Below are 21,531 nucleotides of genomic sequence, written 5' to 3' on the forward strand. Positions count from 1 at the left end.
GCCAACTTTGTTTACACTTCATATTGCCCGTAATACCACGCCTTGGGCGTTGTGTGAATGATTCTGTTTCTCTCTCTTCTTCTTCTTCTCTTGAACCTCCCTGTGAATTATCAGCGTTTTACTGTCTTAGTCATTCAAGTTCTCTTTTTTAAGTACATGATGCTGTGGTGGCAAACGCTTGTCATAGTTCGTTGTAGATTAACAGAGCTGTTGATGCAAAATAATGATGCAACCTCACCCAAATTATATAAATAATTACCAGCCGCGACGCCGGTATAGTCTTCACCTTTTGTGTCTGCGTGTGTGTGTGTGTCATCATGGCAAAAATGTGGTCCTGTAGCGGGAACTACCACAGAGGAGGTTTTCAGTACTTTGCCAGGTGTTTATATTTATATCTGTCTGTCTGCGGACAGATTTTGTCAACGAGATAGCGTCATAGCAATTCAAGATACAGTCAGGAAACTTTACAAGTGTGTAGTCAAAATGAAGACAGAGTTCGAAGATGGTAGTGGCCTGAGCTAGGGACGCACCGATACTGATATCAGATATCGGGCCGATACTGACTCAAATAGCTGGATCGGATATCGGTGACAAGGTGGCCGATCTATTTAGTTCAATTCTATGTTTATATTCTATATACATTATATACTGGAATTTTAATTTTAAGGTTTTGATCAATCTGTTGCTGCATTAAAAAGGTTTACACTTGAAGTGTAACTCCTGTTAATTTTGAAGATTTTTTATACCAAGTTGCTGGTGTAAGATTTATTATTTTAAGGGAACTCATAAAATAGGGAATATGGAGGATGTTTTTGAGAAGAGATGGACTCTGACAGAAGGAAAAATATAGCTACATAGGTACACATGGGTTAGCACGCATGCACATATACATGTGCCTGAAAGTGACCTTACATGTGAAGGCAGACGCATGTGTGGGCCCATGTAAATGATATTGCTATATCTCTGCACACCCCCCCCCCCCCTTTATTTTTTTATTAACCTATTTATTTATTTAATTTATTATTATTATTTTCTCTTTGTATTATTATTATTATTATTATTATTTAAAAAAAAAATTATTTCAATTTTGAATGTTAATGTTTTCTCTTGTGTACTTATTGTTTGTTTCTAAACTCAATTACCTAAAAATTGGTTTATAAACTATTGTAATTACAAACTATAAATTGCATATATGAGAACAACCTCAAAAAAGGGGAACAAATCAAGTATATATATATATATATAAACATTTATTATTTTATTATAATAAATAACAATTCTGTCAATATGTATATATGTATTTATTTGTTAGATTTAGTTTTACCAAGTTAGGAAAGCAATGTTTAAGTCAAGCCTGATGTTGCCTTACACATAATCAGAATCAGGTTTATTTGCCAAGTGCATACGGTACATACAAGGAAACTGAATATGAATTAGGTTTTATACATTTCTCTCAATGTAATTATGCAGAAATAGAAATAGAAAAAACAGTTAGGGACAAGGACAACAAAGCTGGATAAATAAATGTAAGGATAATGGACGGGACTGTTATGTGCACAAGTAGTGAAAACAATTTATAAAAGACGATCCGTCATCCGGTCACTTTCACACAGTGAAGCATACAGCTTATTAATTAAAACACTGGTATCGGCCGATACCCAAAGCCCAGGTATGGCTATCTGTATCGGGACTGAAAAAGTTGGATCGGTGCATCCCTAGTCCGAACAAGGGTGCTGGAAGTAGATGGGTAGGAAGTGGTGAAGGGGCCATTGGCCCCCCACTCTTTACGCCCCTTGTCCGATTTGGTGTTGTGGCTGGTTTGATGGTCTCTAGTATGACTATTGTTATAAAAGCTGGTGATTTTGGTAACTTTTTTTACTGTGATTTGACGCTGAAATATCTTATTTTTAGGTTTCTTCTTTTCTTTTTTTTTACATAGTGGAAATCAGTAATTTTTTCCCCCCAAAAAATGTTAATATTTAACAATATTCAATAACCTTTAATTAACTGATGAAACAAAAGGCCTTTTTGAATGTCGAGGACTTCCAATAACAGTTTTTAGCATTTTAAAATATTGGTCTGTTTTTGATTGATAATCAAGTTTCATAATGTGACGATGATATGATCGTGCTCCGTATGACTGCGAGAGACGATGCGTTGGTAGTTTTCCGATCCCTTCCCTGCGTCAGCTCGGTTCTCTTCCGGTGTTTGTTTCCGATTTTTCGACCAGATTGTAAGTGGCTCCGGAGAAAAAAGCTAAATGGCTTAAATGTGAGATGTAAATATTATGTGTGGGAGTGAATCTTGCTCACATAGTTCTTAGTTTCAATTTGTACACTTTCTTTATGAGTGTGCTTGCTTGCGATGGGGTTTCCCCCCTTCACAAATTTCAAAGCGGAGGACAATTAGGCATGCAGACTGAGATATGTTGCTCTGGTGTCATTTATCTTTACATGAGAGCTCAGACGGAAAAGACAGAGAGCGGGATAATTTCTGCACTTTAAAGTTAAGCATGGTGAAATGCCAGGAGTGTGGCGTCTTTGTAGCCTGTGGTCATATTTATGCCTCATGATGTCATCCGACAGCCGTGTGTTTGGGAGGGTCAACACATACACCCCCCCACACACACACACAGACACAGACACACACAGACCATCCCATCATACAGCTGTTCTCTCAACTGTCTCTCGCCTCTCAGTCTTAAAGTATTGTCAGACTTTACTGACGCTAAGACCAACTCTCAAAGTCTTTTCATCCGTCCTCAGAGCTTTCTGTTTGCTATTTCCCTGTAGATATCTGACTTTCACACAGTCTTTCACAGGTTTCACTCACTTGTTCACACGTCGCTCTAACTTTTTACTCATTTTGTGCTCTCTCTCTCTCTCTCTCTTTCTTTCTCACTATCTTCTTGTTAAACATTCCACCATTTACTTTTACAATTTCTGAACTTCTCAACAAATTGGCCGGAGCTCTTGTACATTGTCGGTCTGCGAGATGAGCTCGGATGTGCCCCGGCTGTTTGTTTAATTGTGGGAGCGATCGTCTGAGGAACATGGAAAGAATGAGGCCAGTTATTTACCCAGATGGTTTACTGGTGGAGGTGTGAGGCTGGCCAGCTCACTGTGGGAACACAACGCTTGCTTTTCTTGGTATCGCTGACCGTTTTCAAGACCACTGTGTTTTTTTCCCCCCGGCTCTCTCCAGCTTTGTTTGCTCTGGATGGCATGTTTGATTATTTATCGTAAGGGAAAAGGGAGTAGCTGGAGCAATAAACATGTGACTGCACTGTATTTTGTTTTCCACTGAGAAGGCCGTGTCCTTTAACAGATATTCGAAGCGGCCACAAAGCCTTTTATTTGGGGGAGTTTGGACTGAGCTAAAGGAGGATCAAAAGCGCTGATAGTGTCTTTGACCGCTTGTGTTTGCTGTTAAGTGCGACTTATCAACAGATAAATATTTCTTCTGGATGGCTTTTTTTGTGTCTTCTCCTCTGTCTGTGAATTTGTTTTGACATCTGATCGTTGTTGCCGACGTGTTTGTGGAGGGATTGTTTATGCCAGCCTTAGATTTACGAGTCTGAATGGGAGAATTTGTTGTCTGTCAGAAGGCCAAGGGAATATTGTTGTAAGGGGATACATCTGCTCTGATAATAAGCATCAAAGTGTCCTTAAGGGACTTTTAACATTTCTGTCGGACTGTTTTGTTTAGTTTTTAATCTTTTTCATGCATTTTTCTTTATTAGGCCCTCCAAATGGCTCGGCAGATCCTCCTCCAGCAGCAACAACAACATCAACATCAACAACAACAACAGCAGCAGCAACAGCAGCAGCAGTCCCAGTCGCAGCAACTGCAGTCTCAACAAAACACTGGCCGCAAATCCCCCAAAGCCAACGACAAGCAGCAGAGCCTACAGGTATCGTAAAACGTGCTTGTCATTCTTAGACACTCTTTTATTTATTTACCCGTGATCGTCTGACGGCTCGGTTATTTGACTTTGTGGTTGATGACATTTCTTTTTTTTCTTTTTTTTTAAACGAAGGGGACTTATGCAACTCTCTCTAGAAGAACACAGTGTGCGAGAAAAAGTACAGCACTGGGCTAAGTTCACAAACAGGAAATTAAAATTGTCAGTGCAACATTTGCAGTTAGGTATGCTCGTGCATTATGTGTGATTTAGTAACACACACACACACACACACACACACACACACACACACCAAATCAAGCATGTGTCATTGAAATGTTGACATATGTAGAAATAGGGGCTGTTGTGAAATATATAGGCCTGAAGTTTAGAAAAAACTCTGTGTGGCCAGTTAAGATTGGTGATTCTTAAAGTGGGGCCTGTAGTACTCTGTCAGGGGGTCCTCAAAATAATTTGCTATAAATTATAAAACTCTGCTCTATCATTAAAAGATGCATATCAACAAATGGGGACTATTTTTACCAATAAAACAAGCATATTTTGTCCATTACTCCCACCCACGTAAGCTTTGGGCCAATAGGAACTCTGATATGATTGTGACACACAGCGACAAGTTCATTATTTTTAAGTCAGCCTAGACTGGATGATTTTAAATATCTGGATTTATTACACGGCGTTGTTGAATACTCGATTCTGATTGGTTAATCACAGCGTTCTGCGGTCTGTTATTTCTTTATAGCAGACCGTTGCTATGTATAACAGACCTTTGCTATGTATACCAGACCGTTGCTATGTATAGCACACCGTTGCTATGTATAGCAGACCGTTGCTATGGGCGTAGCTCTGATGTCAGACTCTGGCCGACCCTTTTGTGTCCAATTATTGATTTCTTCAGTAAGTAGCCGTGTAATAAGCGGGATAATGTGCAGCGAGCTGGTCATTGTTGTGAAAGAAACCCCTTCAGGGAGATGAGAGACTCCTCCGCTCTGCGTCGGGGTGCGGCATCACCCTGTCGGGGATTCTTTCACAATAATGACCGGGTCGCTGTACATTATCCTTTACATATAAGGATATTAGGACTATGCCAGTCTTGCTACTGTTCATTTTCTGAAAGCTTTTAAAGGAGCAGTGTGTAGGATCTGGCGGTGTCTAGCTAGCGTTGAGGTTGCAGATTGCAACCAACTGAATCTTCTCCTGTGTCCCAAGCATGTAGGACAACTACGGTGGTTGACGCGAAAACGCAAATGGCCCTCTTTAGAGCCAGTTATTGTACAAGTAGCGTAAGTCATTTGGAGCAGAGCCAGTGCGTAGAGTGTGTGTATGTGTATGTGGGAAGTGAGTGGTGAATCGAGAGAGAGAGCGGCAGCGTTGGAAGCATTGACGTAACGTTATCGACTCCAGCTCAAACAGGAAAAGTTAACATTGTTTGGTTGGTCCGTTCTGGGCTACTGTTGAAACCTGGCGTACTCCCTGGAGAGGACCCGCTCCAAAGAACGTATATTGCCAAGAAGTGAAAGTCAATTGTTCGTTCCATTGCAACATCAGCCCCCCACAGCAGAGCTACGCTTCTGCCATTTTTGACTGAAAGCCACTACCGGACGCCAGTAAAATGTCCGCCTACAAAGCGCCGTACAAAATTGAAACAAAATGATTTCTATTCTATTGTCATATTCTACTGAAATGGCCTGTGTTGAACAATAAAATATTATAAATGTAATAAGCGTTTTCAGTCCAAAATGGCAGTAGTGGCTGTCGTCCAAAAAAACACTGAAGTTTTGTTTCTTTGCTTCTATACTCTTTGACGGCGCCCTATGTATCGATGTAGATATAAACGGCTCATTCTAAGGTAACAAAAACACAATTCTTATTTTTCCGGTGATTATACACTAAAGATACTTATTAATATTATATTCCATTTCTGCCAATAGATCCCCATAATTGTTACACACATTGGTCCTTCAAGATCAATTACTTGAAAAGTATAAAAAGTTTTAGGATACAAATAGTTCCAATGCCATTGAGTACAAATGGTAGTAGCATATGTTTAATCGGTGTTACGATTATGAGGGGGTCCTTGGAATATTGTCTCCTCTGTAAGGGGTCCCTGGATGGCCCCAAAAGATCACATGAGCTCATCCAGAGTCATTCCAGTGCAGTGACACACATCAGCATGTGTGGCTGATCCTGACTTCTACTGTGGAAAGGCCTTTTTCCTTATTGACTGCACTTATAGTTTAGGAGTTGTACAGCTCCGAGTAAAAGCAGGAGAAAGTGTGGAAATGAAGTAGAAGTGAGAGAGATTCAGAGATGTGAGTCCGGTCAAGCAGAGGGAACTCCATGCTTTCACTGTTTGCCTTTCATCACTGCTCTGCACACACACACACACACACACACACACAGATGAAATAAAAGAGGAGACAGGTCCCTACCACCAGCAGCAGGAGGTGCTATGGAGCAGCCCACGGGTGGGGTGGGTAATCCAGGTGGAGGGCTTGGAGGTGGAGTAGAGAGAGTCGAGCAAGGGGGTGGGAAAGTGCGAGGGTGGGTAGAGGTACAGAGGCGCCAGGACAGTTATTTTTATATTTCATCTTCTTGCTCTGCTTGTAATATGAATGGCGCTGCTTAATATCTGATGCAATATTTACGTTGATTTCAGATCAGCTGCCTCAGAGATGTATATCTTTTTGTTTGAACAAGGAGCGGTTGTTTGTGTCAGAGGGAAATCGCAAACGACTTCAGGGCATATTTGGTAATTAATACGGAGGCCTTGTTCTCTATGTGTGAATATATATAATATTTAATACCCTTACTATTCCATTGGGGGCCCTTTTTAATGAGCTATTGTAGCAGCTAGGTCTAATGTCAGGTTGTGAAAAAAGCCCCTTTGTTGTGCAGATGTCTTCGGAATAGCTCCAGAGGATGAAATATGACTGTGATGACCTTTCAGTTGTGTGCATATTTGTCAGGATTCAAATAAGTTGAAAGGATCAAACTAAACAGTTTCCTCCAGCCTGCCAGGGAATTGTGCTGCAGAGGTCAACAGAGGGGACCGCAACGGCAGATTCCAGCGTACAGCCAGTTGTTGGTACATAGTGAAGTACTAGACCATCTCCTGCAGACAAAGACAAAATTAAAATTCTAATTTATTAATGTATACAGAGAGCTTGGCCAAGCTGTCACTCAGCTATTGAAAAGAGAGTCGGGCCCTTTCCCCCCGCTTCCTCTCCCCTCTCTCCTGCCCCGGCTCTTGTGAAGAGAGCACAAGGCTCGCTGTGGTATCTGACTAACGCCGCAAATTGGCTGCTCTCTAATGTTGTATGTTACATTTTTGCTGGGTTATGAAAAAAGCCACATGTTCAGACAAATGTTTGTTTATCTCTGAATTACATATTGTGCTAATTAAACACACCACATACACCACATAGCGTTCATACATAAACATCAGCGCGAGGAGGAGGATGTATTACATTTGTTTTTCTTGTTTTCTTTTCTCTCATGTTGTTGAGATTTCTCTCGTTTTTGTCTCTCACAAACACATTACCAGAGGGTTTCAGAGTCTCCTCTCACTTCCTCTTTTTAAGAACAAACCCCCCCCCCCCCCCCCCCCCTCCCCGTGCCTCGAGGAGCCCCCTTTCACACAGAACATCCTCTATCTCCATCACACAGCCCGGATAATGATTCTCTGTCGAGCTGGACTGGTCCATCAAATGACATGATCCAACAATTATGAGGCTGTGTAGTAAGCTGACACCCCATAAAAGCACCTGATCTGCGGACGGGCGCTCCATTCATCTCAGCGGTCTCCCCATTAGGCACGAGGAGATGCGCGGAGAGACTTTTCACTCATTTGGAGATGTGACTCACTTTTCCAATTCGTTCTTATTCAAGTCAAAAAAATAATGAAGCACGGTATATATACGGAACATCTGACAAAAAAAAAAAATGACCTGCGTCGAGTAGTAAAGGGGGGGAAATATGAGTCAAACAAGCCTCAGGATCCTTGATCAGCATTAAATGGCTCTTTGGTTTTATATCTCCAACAGGGTTGCCCCCCCCTTCCCTCGCCCCTACACCGCCCACCTCTGCCTTTGGATGAAGATGCCTCCGCTGTACACTCAGCAGCCTGGAGGCGCTTTAATCAGGCTCGATATACAAACAGCTGCCACGCAACGCCCGGAAAGCAGCTAAACATACTTGACTGGTCAAAAAGCCGGTAAATTACATTGACTGAATGACACGTGTGATTAAAAGAACCCATGCCGCTTTTACCTTTCTCCGCGCTTCACACCTACAGTGGCGCGACGACGAGAGCCGGCAACTCCCACCCCGCTAATTACCATTATCAGTGAAATGGTAGGGTTTGACTCATTAGTTCCATGTGCATTTAATTAGAGGCAGGCTGAAATTGGATTTAACTTATTACTTTTTCATGGATCACTTTCTTGTCATCACTTCAAATTGGATTGCAGCCCCAGGTAACTAATTATGCCAGCCGCAGGATCAGGAGTGGAGAAATAGGTAATTAGGAACAACACTGTCGGACCCTCGCTGATAGTCCACCAGCACCGAGGTGGGAGGAGGAGGAGGAGGAGGGGGGGATTGAAGCTCGTTTGTGGCGTTGCTCGCGAGCCTGGCTGGTTAACTACAGAGATCCTACGTAGGCATCCGCCTCCTACAGGGGATTATGTGGCATTCAGCTGTGGCTGTGAGATGTTGTGTCAACATGGTGTCTCTGCTATCAGTGTAATGCCCCAGATTATGCTTGTTTCCCCATCCAGGATTGTGCCTGAGATTGGCCTTCATTATTCATGTCACCGGTACCAGTGTGAGGTGTGGCCAGCAGCCAGCTGCGTGGACGCTGCTTGAATGACATTGACTGGTTTCTGTCTGCGGCGCTGATTGTAATGAGAGTACATGAATGGCCCGATTCAGAGAAGATAGTCTGCTTGTGGAGAAGAGTGTAGGAAGATGATAACGTCGCTTATTGAGAGCTTTGATGTGAGGAGCTTCAAGGATTTGACGCTAAAAGAACATCTCTACTCTTTGGGTTTCATTGTGTTTTTTTATATTTATTGTAGTTGTGTGACGGCCTTTTGTTTTTAAATGAGAAACACTTCACTCTTCTCTGATAGATGTTGCATTGAACATTTTCATGATGTCAAAGGTGCATCACTTGTTATTCTTCAGACACAGAGAAGTGCTGATAATGTTTCAAAACCACGCCAGCAGACAATTCTCTTATCTACCAGTTGAAGCCACAATCCACACTTCTGTCTTCTCCTGTCCTTTTCTCTCTTTCCCTTGCTCTCTCTCTCTCTCTCTCTCTCTCTCTCTCTCTCTCTCTCCCTCCCTCTCTCTGTGTTTTCACACCATAGTGTACGGCCTCACAGAGGGCATCTCCAGGTCAAAAGATAATGTCTTTTCAGTTTACAGGATGAAAGCCTTTTAAGTTGTAGAGCGCCCCCCCCTCCTCCAACGCCCCCTCCTCCCCGCGTTTGCTCTTCACATCCTTCATTTGCGGTCTGTTGGGGGGAACGCGTGATGTGACACAATCCAGGGGCCAAGCCTCTGCCTGACAGGACGGGGGAGAAGCCGCCGGCTCTCTTTCTTTCTCTCCCTCTCCTACTGTTTTTGCAGTAGGGCCCATGGCATTGTCCTGACACATGTATACCACAGCGCTCCAATCTGTAAGTCATTAGAGCAGTAGGCCGAAGCCTGTCAGCTGGAGCTCGGCCAGCGCTGCGGGGCGATCTGAGGCAGCATTTCGAGGTGTCCCCGCAGCCCGGTCGGCCAGTGGCCCAAAGTGGCGCGGCGGCAGTAGCCCACTGGCGAGGTGACAATGAACACAAGACTGGATTAATGTTCTGGATTGAGATAAAGACTCTACACACATGGGAAACCTGGCCAAGACAAAAGGAGTGTGTTTATGTTCAGTAAAAAGACATTTGGAAGAATAAAAGAAGCGCTGAGAGACAGAAGGAGTGGCGGCGCTCACTCAAAACACAAATCAAATCATTGCCAGTTTCTAATTGATTCACGTAACGGCTGCTTTAAGCTTGCCAAGATTAACCGGCCTATCAAAGTTCAAATCTCTGCAGGTTGTTTCACAGCAGGAGCAGGAGGTTTTTCACAGTGGATGTAACCACTTCTACCAGCCAACATAGTTGTTCATAGTTTGTACCGTCTTTCAAACTGTTCGGGCTGCCTTAAAGGGATAGTTTGACATTTTGGGAAATACACTCATTCACTTTCCCGCCAAGAGTTAGATGAGAAGATTTCTGTACGGTTAATCTTTAGCCGCTGGCCGCAACTGGTTAGCATAGCCTAGTTTAGCACAAAGACTGGAAACAAGGGGAAATAGAATAAAGAAATACTTTATTGATCCCCAGTGGGAAATTTGGTCATATAAACATAAAGGAATGTAAGAAAATAGAAATAAAGGATTATAATACATGTAAATATGTACATAATGCTACAAAATGAACACAATATTTGTAAAGAAATATGAGTAAGTAATCAAATTAAAAATAAGAAATGAGAATATAAGAAATATGTACAAATATTTGCATTAAGACGTGCAATATATAACAAATAACAACAGTACAAATAAGTAAATACAAAATGCTGAGAAGTGGGATCTAATAAGTGTGTTAAATATAAATGCCAGAATGGTATGAATAAGAATTAAATAAGAATACATTTTGAAACGCAGAGGTTGCATCCGAAATCCCACACTAACATGCTATTTTGTACGCTAAAAACAGTATGTGAGATATTTTAGCATGTCCGAAACCTTAGTATGAAATCAATAGTAGGCAAATTGCAGACTATTTCCGGTGAACGCTACGACGGCATAAATATCCCACAGCGAAGCGGTATTGACGACAACGTTCATAACAGTTAAAAACTATATTACACCTTCAGCAAAGTGGAATCTGATAGTGAATCTTAATTGTCTTAGTTCAGACTTTGATTCTCACAAACCATTGTTTGGTCATATGAGGTTGGTACAGGTTACCATGGTTACGCGTCTCCAAAGGAGGCTCTCAGGAAGTGACATTGTAATTACAGTTCAGTCTATCCGCATGTAAGATACATACAGACTGTTTATTCACACAAAAGTATGTTGAACGATAGTAGACATGTTGAGTATGTAGTACGTAGTATGCGATTTCGGACGCAGCTCTAGTCTGGAGTCTAGACAACCAGCAGAGACTGCAGGAAGTGACCACAAACCACGACGTGTTGTTTTTATACTTTTATACTCTGGGGCTTTTGTGCAGATTAAACAAATGCGATGTAACGTGTTATTTAGTGAGCTTTAGAGGACATAGAGACACCTTTGGACACAGCCGGGCTAGCTGTTTCCCTCTGTTTCCAGTCTTTGAGCTACGCTAAGCTCACCGGCTGCTGGCTCTAGTGTCCAATTTAGCCTACGAGTGATATCAATCTTCTCGTATAACTCTTGGTAAAAGAGCAGAAAATGTTAAGATCTAAGAGCTGTTATTTTACCTGAATATACTCTTAGTTGAAATTGTGTTCTTTACCTCCAGGATGCATCAGTATTTTAGTGAATATTGCTCAGGAATAGCTCCCCTCACAGTCTACAAAGCGTCTCCAACGGCAAAATCCCACAACCCATCAGTCGCGTGCGTGATCCTCAGAAGGAGTTCATCTCTTTGTGTTTATAGAAAGTCTCAAGGTGATGCCGTAATGAAATCTCATTTTGACGCACGCGTCGCTTTGAGGTGATACAATCTGTCAGGAATGATCAGCAACAACGCCGCGGCCGGTTTGCTCGCGTGGAACGCCGCGATCAGGCCGTCTCTTTTGCTGCTTGTTTTCCTTGTCATATTGTAAAAATGTATTATGTGTACTGTATAGATTAGAACCAGGTTTGGGATAATCCTGTCAGAATGAAGTCATCTGTCCCAATTCAACGCAGCCAAGCAGAAACTGGGGGGGCCGCTGCGTTGGGAGCTCTCTCCCGGCCAAGACGATGACTGTCGAATTGACTCCAGTCACAGCGTTGGGAGCCACTTACCATTTTCAGGACCCCTCTTTTCATTTGAGGCCTGATGTTTCCCTTCAAGCACTGAACCCCCTCACCCCTCCACCCCACTCACTCACTCACCCACCCACACACACACATACACACTTTCCCCTTAAAATTTGTTGTATCTTTGTGTCATCCTCTGGCACTATATCTTGATGTCAAGCGTGTGTTGTTTGGAGTGATTCACACGCCCTTTGCGGAGGGCTGGAAGGATGGATGGATGCACAGTCAACCATAGCATTAATAAACACTAACAGCTATGCAAGGTGCAGGCAAGTCAGCATCTACTCGGCACGGCGCGGTTTCTCTTTGGGTGTCGTCGCCGCACACTTTTTGACAGCTCTGCGACTCTCCATTTTCACTTTTTGTCAGGAGAAGAGAAATATTGTCTCGCTCAGAGAGATGGAGAAAACAGAAGGGCCTTCAGCTAACATGAGGACATCATTTAGGAGTTGTGTTTTATATTTGTGTTGGACGATGCACAGCAAACCGTCATCCATGTAGTTACACCCAGTCGGCAGAAAGTAACATTTTAATTTAGCCTTATTCGCTCTTCATATGAGTCCTCGTCTACCTCCAGGAACATTCCTGGGGAATTTTATTGGTTAGTGTTGGAAACAGGACAGGCTAACAAATACCGTTTAATAACACCACAGAAAAAGGTTAGCTAAACAGTTAATCACGGCGGTTAGCGGTGTGAGTGTGCGTCTGAGAGTGCGTCCTACATTGAGAAGCGTTCCTTAAAAAAGTGATGACAAGAGCCACCCACATGCTCGTACGCTGCAGTAATTATAATAGTACATCTCGTATGTTTGTGATTGCGTATCCAGAGCCTATAAATCACAGTGTAATCACAATAATAGGTGCTTTATATAAACCGATTTGTGGCTTCAGGTTTAGTGGTCAAGTTATTTTTGTATCACACCACAAAGCCATTGTTATTGCTTATTTAAATGACTGTGTATTAATATAGTTTCTGATTGAAATCAAAGATGACAACAAACAAGACGAGGCAGAAATTCCCCCACCTCCTCAAAATCGACGTGGTGTTCTTGTTTTGACGAAGTGAAAAACCACACTAGACGGTAACACGCTGAAACACACACAGGCTCCGTTATACACCGGCTGGCATATCTCCTCAGGAAATATTTTGAAAAATACAGAGTTCACATATGCTGACTAAACAATCGTGTTCCTGAATGCTGAAATTAAAAGTAAATAACCAGACCCATATATATAATAGACTGAGGGGAGAGGGGAGGAGAAGGGGGGGACACGGTGACTCAGGCATGACTTACTGTAACTCCACTCTGCTTCGGGTGATAACCTCATTCACCCTGAATATGACTTATTCCAAGTATCAGAGGGAGTTTCGGTAGGTTGCAAGATGTGAAAAGGTGAGTTCACTGTCATGTCATTCCAGTGGAAATAATATGCTTTATTTAAAACAATAAATAAAACAGAAAAAATAAACTAAAAGTAAAAAAAAATTCTGTTTAAATTAAGTTAAGTAAAACAAAAGCTAGTGCGTCAAACTTTGATGTGAGCACTTCAAAATGAGCCCTGAATGGAAAAAATCACTTTTAGTTTTGTTATGAATAGAAATACAGATTCCACCTCTTCATAAAGGTCTTCGTGTTGTTTTGCTGCTCCAGAAATGACATAGCGCTCTCCTGTATTATCTCAGTGCTAGTGAGTGGGTCACCGAAATCAAATGTCGGCTCTTTTGCTGCAGTTTGGGGGGAAAAACAGTTGATAAGCAGCGATGCATCCGACTCTTCCCAAAATTCGGTATCGGGTATCGTCAAGTACGACAGTCTGTGTACCGATCCGCCACAATTTATTAACCCAGAAAAAAATCTACTTGTTTAAAGCTGAGATTGGAGCAAATATGATTAAATATATTATTTATATATATAATATTATGTCACGTTAATGCCTGTTTCTCACCTGAAATGTTTTCAGAATCATCTTGTAGTGCACGGTTTAGCTTTAAAATGAGAAAGTTTGTGATGCGGCCGCCATTGTAAAATCTGTTGAAGGAACGCCAAGTTCTGGTCACATGACCGGAGCACAGCCATTAAGAACGCTCTCTCAATGAAATGACCTGTGATTGGTCAAAGTCTTCTGTCACGGACTAGATTTTTTTAAAGCCAGAAAACAGAGCCATGAGGAGGAGCAGAAGTCTAGTTTTCTCTCAGAACACTTGATTTACAATATGCTGAAAGGTTATTATGGAATTTTTGCCCAATGATGCCAAAGCTATTCTGCCTACTGCAGCTTTAACCTGAAATCAATTCTTCTTCGTTGCTCCAAAACAGTAGCCTTCACTGTTCCGTCGCCCTGGATGTATCATGGTTGCCACTGGCAACTACCGTTTTAGAGCAGCGAAGAAGAACTGATTGCAGGTAGCTTGTCACGTGACAAATGAGTAATCATATCATACATGGTCAGTAGTAAACACCTGTTAAATATTAATAATAATAACTATTTTTTTATCACGCTGGTATCGGTATCGGAATGTGTATCGGGGAGGAAAATATGTTATCAGAACATCTCTAATTGTAGTGGAGCTGAAGTATTAAGTAGGATAAAATTTAAATACTCAAGTAAATTACAAGTACCTCAAAATTATATTTAAATACAGTGCCATTTTTGACAAGTTGATTGAATGCTTTGTGTGTCTCGTCTGACTTTGACAGGGGGCACTGTTGGGATACTATAAAGAGAAAGAAAGCATAGAAAGATCACACATTATGGTGCTGTTGCTGATCTAAAAGGTATTTCCGTCGCCTTGGCGATATTATATAGAGCAGCTGTTATTTATATAGGTCCCACACCTGCCCTGCTGACTCCCACCATCAGTAAACAATGATTTACTTTACACACACTCAGGGAAACAGACTGTGTTTGTTTTCTCATGACAATGGTGCAGGTCACCAGAGCCTTTTCCAAGAAAAGGAATGACTGTAGTTTGGTATTTCGCCTCCACTTCCTCTCCACTCGTCTCCTTCTCTTCTCTGTAGTAGCAGGCAGCGAAGACATGGGTTGGCATGCCGCTGCAGCTTACTCACCGGCTGCGTTCGTGTTTTTGGGAAGGCTTTGTAATTGGAGGCGAGTCGTTATCTTTAGCCAGAGCCGAGCGGAGCGCGGCTCAGGCCCGGGCCAGACATTAACTCATACTTTCACTCTAACTCGAGCAGGAAATATAATGTCATCCACTCTGTCATGAACACAATCGCTCAGCACTCTCTGTAAACTATCACAGGGGAGCGCCGGTTCAAGGCTCAAGGATATTGATGTTTCTCTGTGCTCTAGGAAGAAGAAGAAGAAAAAAAAAAAATCTATATAGCGTGTGTATCACATCGACACATATGTGTAATTATTTTACATGGCGCGGGCACCGAGGCAATGGATTAGAAAGACAGTGTGTGAGAGGAGAAGCTTGAACTGTGTGTCTGCTAAATTTATCATGAGGCCTTTGGGAGCGTTGAAATGAGAACAGTGGCCTATTACTGCTAAGAAGGTGTTTTATTGAGAATACGCCGACATGCCACCCCAGGGAGAGTGCCGGGGGAGAAGAGTGCGGCTGCAGCCTAAACCACTTTGTGCATGTGTGCGTGCGTGCAGTTGTAAGCACATGCCTGCATGTCACTTGTCTTTCTTTTTTTTTTTTGCTGTCTTGAGGGTGTCAGATAGAAAATAAAAGCGCCTTTTCTTCCCACTTAATTATTCACTATGATATGTATTGGAATTGTCACTTTTGACACTTGAGGTGTCCCAGTCAATAATTTATATAGGTCAGGCCAGCTTAGCAGAGCTCATTGTTAGTTATTAGCAGATGAGAGCAGTGGCTTGTTATGCAGCCGCTCTGTTTATTTTACCAGTGTGTTTGCGGACTGGAACGCGTCCCGTGAACATTCCTTCATCCTTGGCCAAGGGGTTTATAGCTGTTGATATGAGCTGTGTTTTAGAGCTCTGTTATTCAGCTCTGTGTTTATTGTCATGATAATTAACAAAGTGAGGTGTTAATCTCGCCTCACGCCTTTCCTCTAATTCTTTGTTAAGTGGGTTGCACAAGTTAGTGAACCTGCTTTTTTATTGTTAAAGAAATAAAAATCTTTATGTGCTATAGAATGGAAACGTACTTCTAGTTGGATTTAGAGATCTGTTCAGTTAGACGGTTAAAATATATATAAATGTTGTTAGTAGCCTGCTTTCTCTCTCTCTCTCTCTCTCTCCTGGTGAGTTCAGCAGGATCTCCAGTAGGTGGCAGGGTCCTGTTTCCTTCTCCTGCCTGTTCCCCTCACTGAGTGCACACGGGTGTTAAAGAGTGTGATGATATTATGACAGCTAATTGCTCTCATTGGGGATGGAGTTGGATGGATTGCCTGGTTCTGTAGCTGGTGTAATGTTAGCTATTAATGTAAGTGGTTTTAGCTTCGTCTGAGGCCAAATTGTAGGATAAGTGTTTAAAAACTGAAAAAAAAAAAAGAAAAAAAAAGTTTATGCTGCTGTGGTTGATTTTATGAACTTGTCTTCTGCAACTAGTTGCGTGCTACGGTGTAAGTTTACACATTAAGGGAGGAAACACAAAGAAAAAACAAACTCGTAAATACATTAAAATAAAAATACAGCTTGGGAAATTTAAAAGAAAGAAAGAAAAAAAGTGCAAAGAGTCTGAGTTTGTTTGTGCATTTGTTGTTTTCGGCTTGTGAAATGAGTTGTGTCTTTGTTCCGGCGCTGTAAACAATTGTGTTTAAGCAGAACAATAAAGCGGCTGATAGCGGGGGCCAGTTTTTCTTTCTTTCCGCTGGATAGCTGTGTTTACTTATCTGTTGTTTAATTAAAGGGCCTCTTTTCTTTAGGCTCCCATTGTTTCAATAGCACGGCCGGAGTACCGGCAGGGGTCAAAGGGTTAACAGCCGTCAACTGTGTCTTTTTTTTTTTTCCTTTTTTGAAAAGGGGCCCCCACACAAAGGCACGGGTTCACCTGCAGCCCAGCCCGAGGCTCCCTATTGTGTGGCCCCATTTGAATTGATTATGTTTAGAGGGCTGGTTGTGATTGGTGGAGAAGGGCGTGGTTGATTGGATAGTTTTGTATCTTGTCAGCCAGGGAGCAACCTTGCGCGTGCAATCTGTCTGTATCCCGAGGAAGGTTGGAGACTCCACAGCACAGCAGCGCTTGTTCTCAGCCTCCCTGCCTCCCGGTCCGTGTGTCTCTACCTCTCTCTCTCTTTGTAGCTCTCTCTCTCTCACTCTCACACACACTCTCTCTCTCTCTCTCCTTCCCTCGCCGCTCTGCTCTCCGCTCTGCTTCACTCCACACCGCGTGGCCCAGCACTCTGTTTACCCTGCCAGCTAAATGGAGTTTGTCAGGTTTGTCAATATGATTGATTTCTGTGATTTTTGCCTGCTTTCTTGTGTAAAAAAAAGAATTTGACAATTTAATTTGACCGGGGAAAAGGAGGAAAAAGGAGGCTTCATTGTCTGTCTTATCGTTGATGTTGTATCATTGTAATTGGTTAATTCTGTCATGCAGTTTGTATGGGAGAAGCAGCAGTTATCCAGGGGTTTACTTTGCCGTAGAGACAGTTTACAGTTTCTCGTCCCTGACAGGGGAAGCACAGAAAGCAGGTGTCATGTACATCAGTGTTGCTTTTCAAAACAAGACTATGTGGATGAGCTGCTTCTGTTTATCTGTGTGCTGTGCTGCTTTCTTTTGGAGCATTTCACTTCTGGCAACAGTTTGTTTAGCCGTGCTTGTTTGTCAGTTACAGTACTAGATGCCTGACCATTTACAGACAGTTTCCGTGTGCCATTTTACGCTGTTTGTTTAGTTTTGTTTACTTTGCTGATAGTGAACTTAAACCAGTCGAGCAGGATCCGGTACCGTACTCTGTGCTGTCTGAAATATGGAAAGTTTTAGGAAAAACAGGACGCAGGTTTGCCTTCCTCTTTTACATTGTTGTTGTTTTTCTCAGAAAATTATTATTATTGCTGTATTTTCTTTTAGAATATGTCTAAGGTAAGGCATGTGGAATAGGCAGGAAGTCTTTTATTGTGTTGTTCCACATTGCTGTATTGTGTGTTTTGTGATGATTTGCTCCTCTGGGTTGATGAGTTGCTGGTCAGACTCTGCTTGCTCTCAGGCTATGGCCTGGACTAATCCTCACTCTCCTCATGGTGTCACAGTGAATTAAGACAGGCTGGCGAAGCTCTATATTTGACACCGTCACCACAAAACCACGTTGGAGACACGCTGTCACTCCAAATGTCATCGCTCGGGTCTTCCTGAAAAGTTTTTGAGTGTGTGAGTGTTTTGTACGTGCCTGTGTTTATGTGTGTGTTGCAAGAAAGGAGCTGCAGAGTAGATTTAGGAGGGAAAGTTGTGGTCCTTTTTTTTTCCTGCTGTCAAGATTGAGTCAGATTTGACAGCTTTGTGGTTTTACACAAAAGACAGCTATTGACTTTCTGTTGTTTAACAACCTCAAGTATCTTTAGTACAATAATCTTGAGTGTAACTATAGAAAGGACTTCACATGTGATTCATTTTTTCCACTGTTTTTTGCCTGTTTGCATTCAGTTGAAACTTTTTTTGGGTGCAATGTTTCAGCACCTTGCATCAGTGCTGAGAAAGTGGGTGCCTAAAAAAAAGAAAGAAAGAAAGAAAGGAGAGATGGAGGTGATATATCGGATGGTTGAGGAGGAAGAGGAGGAGGAGAGCGAAGCCTAAACAGGGCAGCGTGCACCGTAATGCCGTGCAGCTGTGCCGAGACTCGCAGTTTGGGAGAGCTGGAGTGCGAGCTGATTGGGTTGACAGTTTGTAATCAAAGTTGATTTATTGTTCATTAGTAGTGCATTAGCCCTTTCAGGCAGGGGCGTTATTTGTGCAGTGGCCTGTCAAGGCGAGGGGCTGCGAGCACCTGTCATTTCTAAACCATGACATAGGCAACCAGATATTAGCTGTGTACCCGGAGAGAGAGAGGGGGGCACGCAGGGGGTAGCCGCCGGAGCCTCGCGGCTCGCTGGGATATCCTTTACAGGGACGGTCTCCGCTTTGTACTGGAGCAGGCAGGCAAGACAGAGAGGAGAGGACGGGGGGAATAGTTTAGCAGTGATATAGTGAGACACCAGCTGCGCTCTGCTGTTATTTCCCTGGCTTTCCTGACTCAAACATGTTTTTACTTGAAAAAAAAGGCTTCTTCTTTTTTTTTTTTAAGGGTCATTACTGCTCGGCAGTTTGTGCGTCTCTGTTTCAGATAGGAAGATTAACTCTACACTTGAGATGCCATGTGTTTCAAAGGGCTGAGATGGTAGGATAATAATGAGATTACACGCAGTGGAGTGTTTTATGGCAGAAGGTCTTTTTCACCACTCATCTCTGTCACGACCTATATATTTATAAAACAACAAGGTGGTATTGACATGTTGCACCTAGAATATGAGGGTGGATTATTTGGGTTGTGTGTGGACATAAACAAGTTGCAGATAATGCTTTAAACCTGCTGCTGACACTCAAAGTCTTTTCCTATATAATTGTATTAATTAGCTGTATACTTTTATATGAGTCACACAACACAACGGTGTCAAGAAGCAACACAATTTGTGGCCCTCTTGTCTGCCGTCATGGAAACAAGGATTAGCTTTTTTCGCGCTGGCGTGCAGAGAATAGAAACAATCTGCACGAGGATGTGTCAGCCATTGTCTTTTAACTACAGTTTCATTTAAAAGGGATTTTAGAGGGTGCGATCTTAATTAAATCTCAAACCGGCTCAAATAGTGCATCTGAACCGTTGCGTAACCGACCGTGCAGAGCTGGTAAACCATTAGATCTCGGGGGCCACGCAGTTCACCCCACCACAGTGATCTTGAGGCGTTTCCGGGAAAGGTGAGAACAGTGAACGGCGGTGTGTAGGATGGTAGCTGTCGCCCTGAATTTGTAAGCCAGGTTTCAGAACTCGAAAACGCCTCGTGGCTGTGAAATATGCACTTGGAGGTGTGGCTTGAAAGGTCAAAAAAGAGTGACAGGACAGTGAGTCACACGGCGCAATGTAATGAAGCACTTAGGGTTTTTGTTTGAATCATTTTTTTTTAATATTTGAAAATGCTCTTTTCTAGAAATATTTTGTGGAATCAGTGTTATTTTAATATTATTTTTATTTAATTTATTATTATTTTCATTGATTTTTTTCACATATATTTTTTGAAATACAAATTTGTAGTACTGTACTAAAACATGATGGTGATGCAGAGGATGGTGTGTGTGTGTGTGTGTGTGTGTGTGTGTGTGTGTGTGTGTGTGTGTGTGTGTGTGTGTGTGTGTGTGTGTGTGTGTGTGTGTGTGTGTGTGTGTGTGTGTGTGTGTGTGTGTGTGTGTGTGTGTGTGTGTGTGTTGGGGATGGAGGGGGGGTGCCCTGTGTGCTCTCCCCTCAGCAGTGGTCACCTGCAGCCTCCAGTGTGGGAAACGGCGTCCAGCTCGCAGCTCAGCTGTTATTGTTGGGGCGAGAGCTCGCTCACTTCGCCGTGCAGTTTGTTTGTTTAAACCCGACACTGGGACCAGCTCCGGCGAAGAAAACCTGTTTGTTTGTAGTCGAAAAAGTTAATTAAAATGCAATCTCAACTTTTGTTTTTACAGTTGCTCAAATGATTTGAGCCTTCCCCCTCACACACACACACACACACACACACACACACACACACACACACACTCACTCACTCACACCCCTACACCCCAATTCAGAATATATATAGTCTATGGAGACAAAATGTGGCTGTGATTATCCTGTTTATGTGAGCTGTAAACATTTTTAAAACAGCTTGATTGTAGATGACGAGGAGGGAATAATGGAGGTATTAACACATGTAGGGATGGGTACTTCTGTCCTGCTTTTTTACATTTTTTTTTAGGCTTACTAAAGAATCTATATTTTCTGTATTAATTTATATACCAGGATTTTATTATTATTATTATTTTTTTTAGGGGGAAAATGTTATTGGTTTGAATACACCACGTCTATTTTTTTTTTTATTTTAGAGGAGAATAAATGCTCTCCACCTCAGAGATTTCAATCAACCTGAATGGATAATGTGGAATTAGTCTTTCCAGTCTTGTCGACGACTAATTATGTTCACACATCACTTAAGTACAATAGCTCCCGTGAAATCCTCATTCCGGCTACATTTTCATGCAGGAGATCACAGTCGGGATGGGAAGTCGTTTCCTTTTGCGCCACTGCAGGCCGAGGTAAAACAACAGCATCAAACAGACCGGGCTCTGTGATTTCTCCAGGGCCTGTTATTTCTTCTTCTTTTTTTTTTACTTCTCCATTCCATTTGATGCCCCAACAAAACAAGATGACCCCTGGGAGCATGAATGAAAATTTGATAATTCTCCTCTTTTTTCTTTTTTTTTTCCTTCTCCTCTTTTATTTCAGCCAAGCTGCACCTTTTGCGGCCAGTGTGTGTGTGTCGGTCTCACTGACATTCACCTCCTTGTCCCTCATTTCTGTTCCCCTTAATTGCCTCAGAGCCGAGGAGAAAGGGGGGA

The 21,531-nt window shown here is 42.4% G+C and overlaps 1 protein-coding gene across 17 annotated transcripts in view; it reads left to right on the forward strand.

Annotated features, from left to right (window-relative positions):
* Nucleotides 1-21,531, forward strand: part of foxp1b (forkhead box P1b) — a 197,482-nt gene that overhangs the window by 127,689 nt on the left and 48,262 nt on the right. For 13 of the 17 annotated variants that reach the window (XM_074648161.1, XM_074648331.1, XM_074648844.1 and 10 more), the window contains one exon: nucleotides 3,743-3,913. In XM_074648161.1, coding sequence (XP_074504262.1) covers nucleotides 3,743-3,913 — 171 coding nt within the window. Of the gene's footprint in view, nucleotides 1-3,742; nucleotides 3,914-17,103; nucleotides 17,361-21,531 lie in introns of those variants that run through there. The other 4 variants (XM_074649015.1, XM_074649185.1, XM_074649094.1 and 1 more) reach the window with 4 other exon arrangements.

The sequence above is a fragment of the Sebastes fasciatus genome, chromosome 1 (assembly GCF_043250625.1).
Source record: "Sebastes fasciatus isolate fSebFas1 chromosome 1, fSebFas1.pri, whole genome shotgun sequence".
Lineage (NCBI taxonomy): Eukaryota > Metazoa > Chordata > Actinopteri > Perciformes > Sebastidae > Sebastes > Sebastes fasciatus.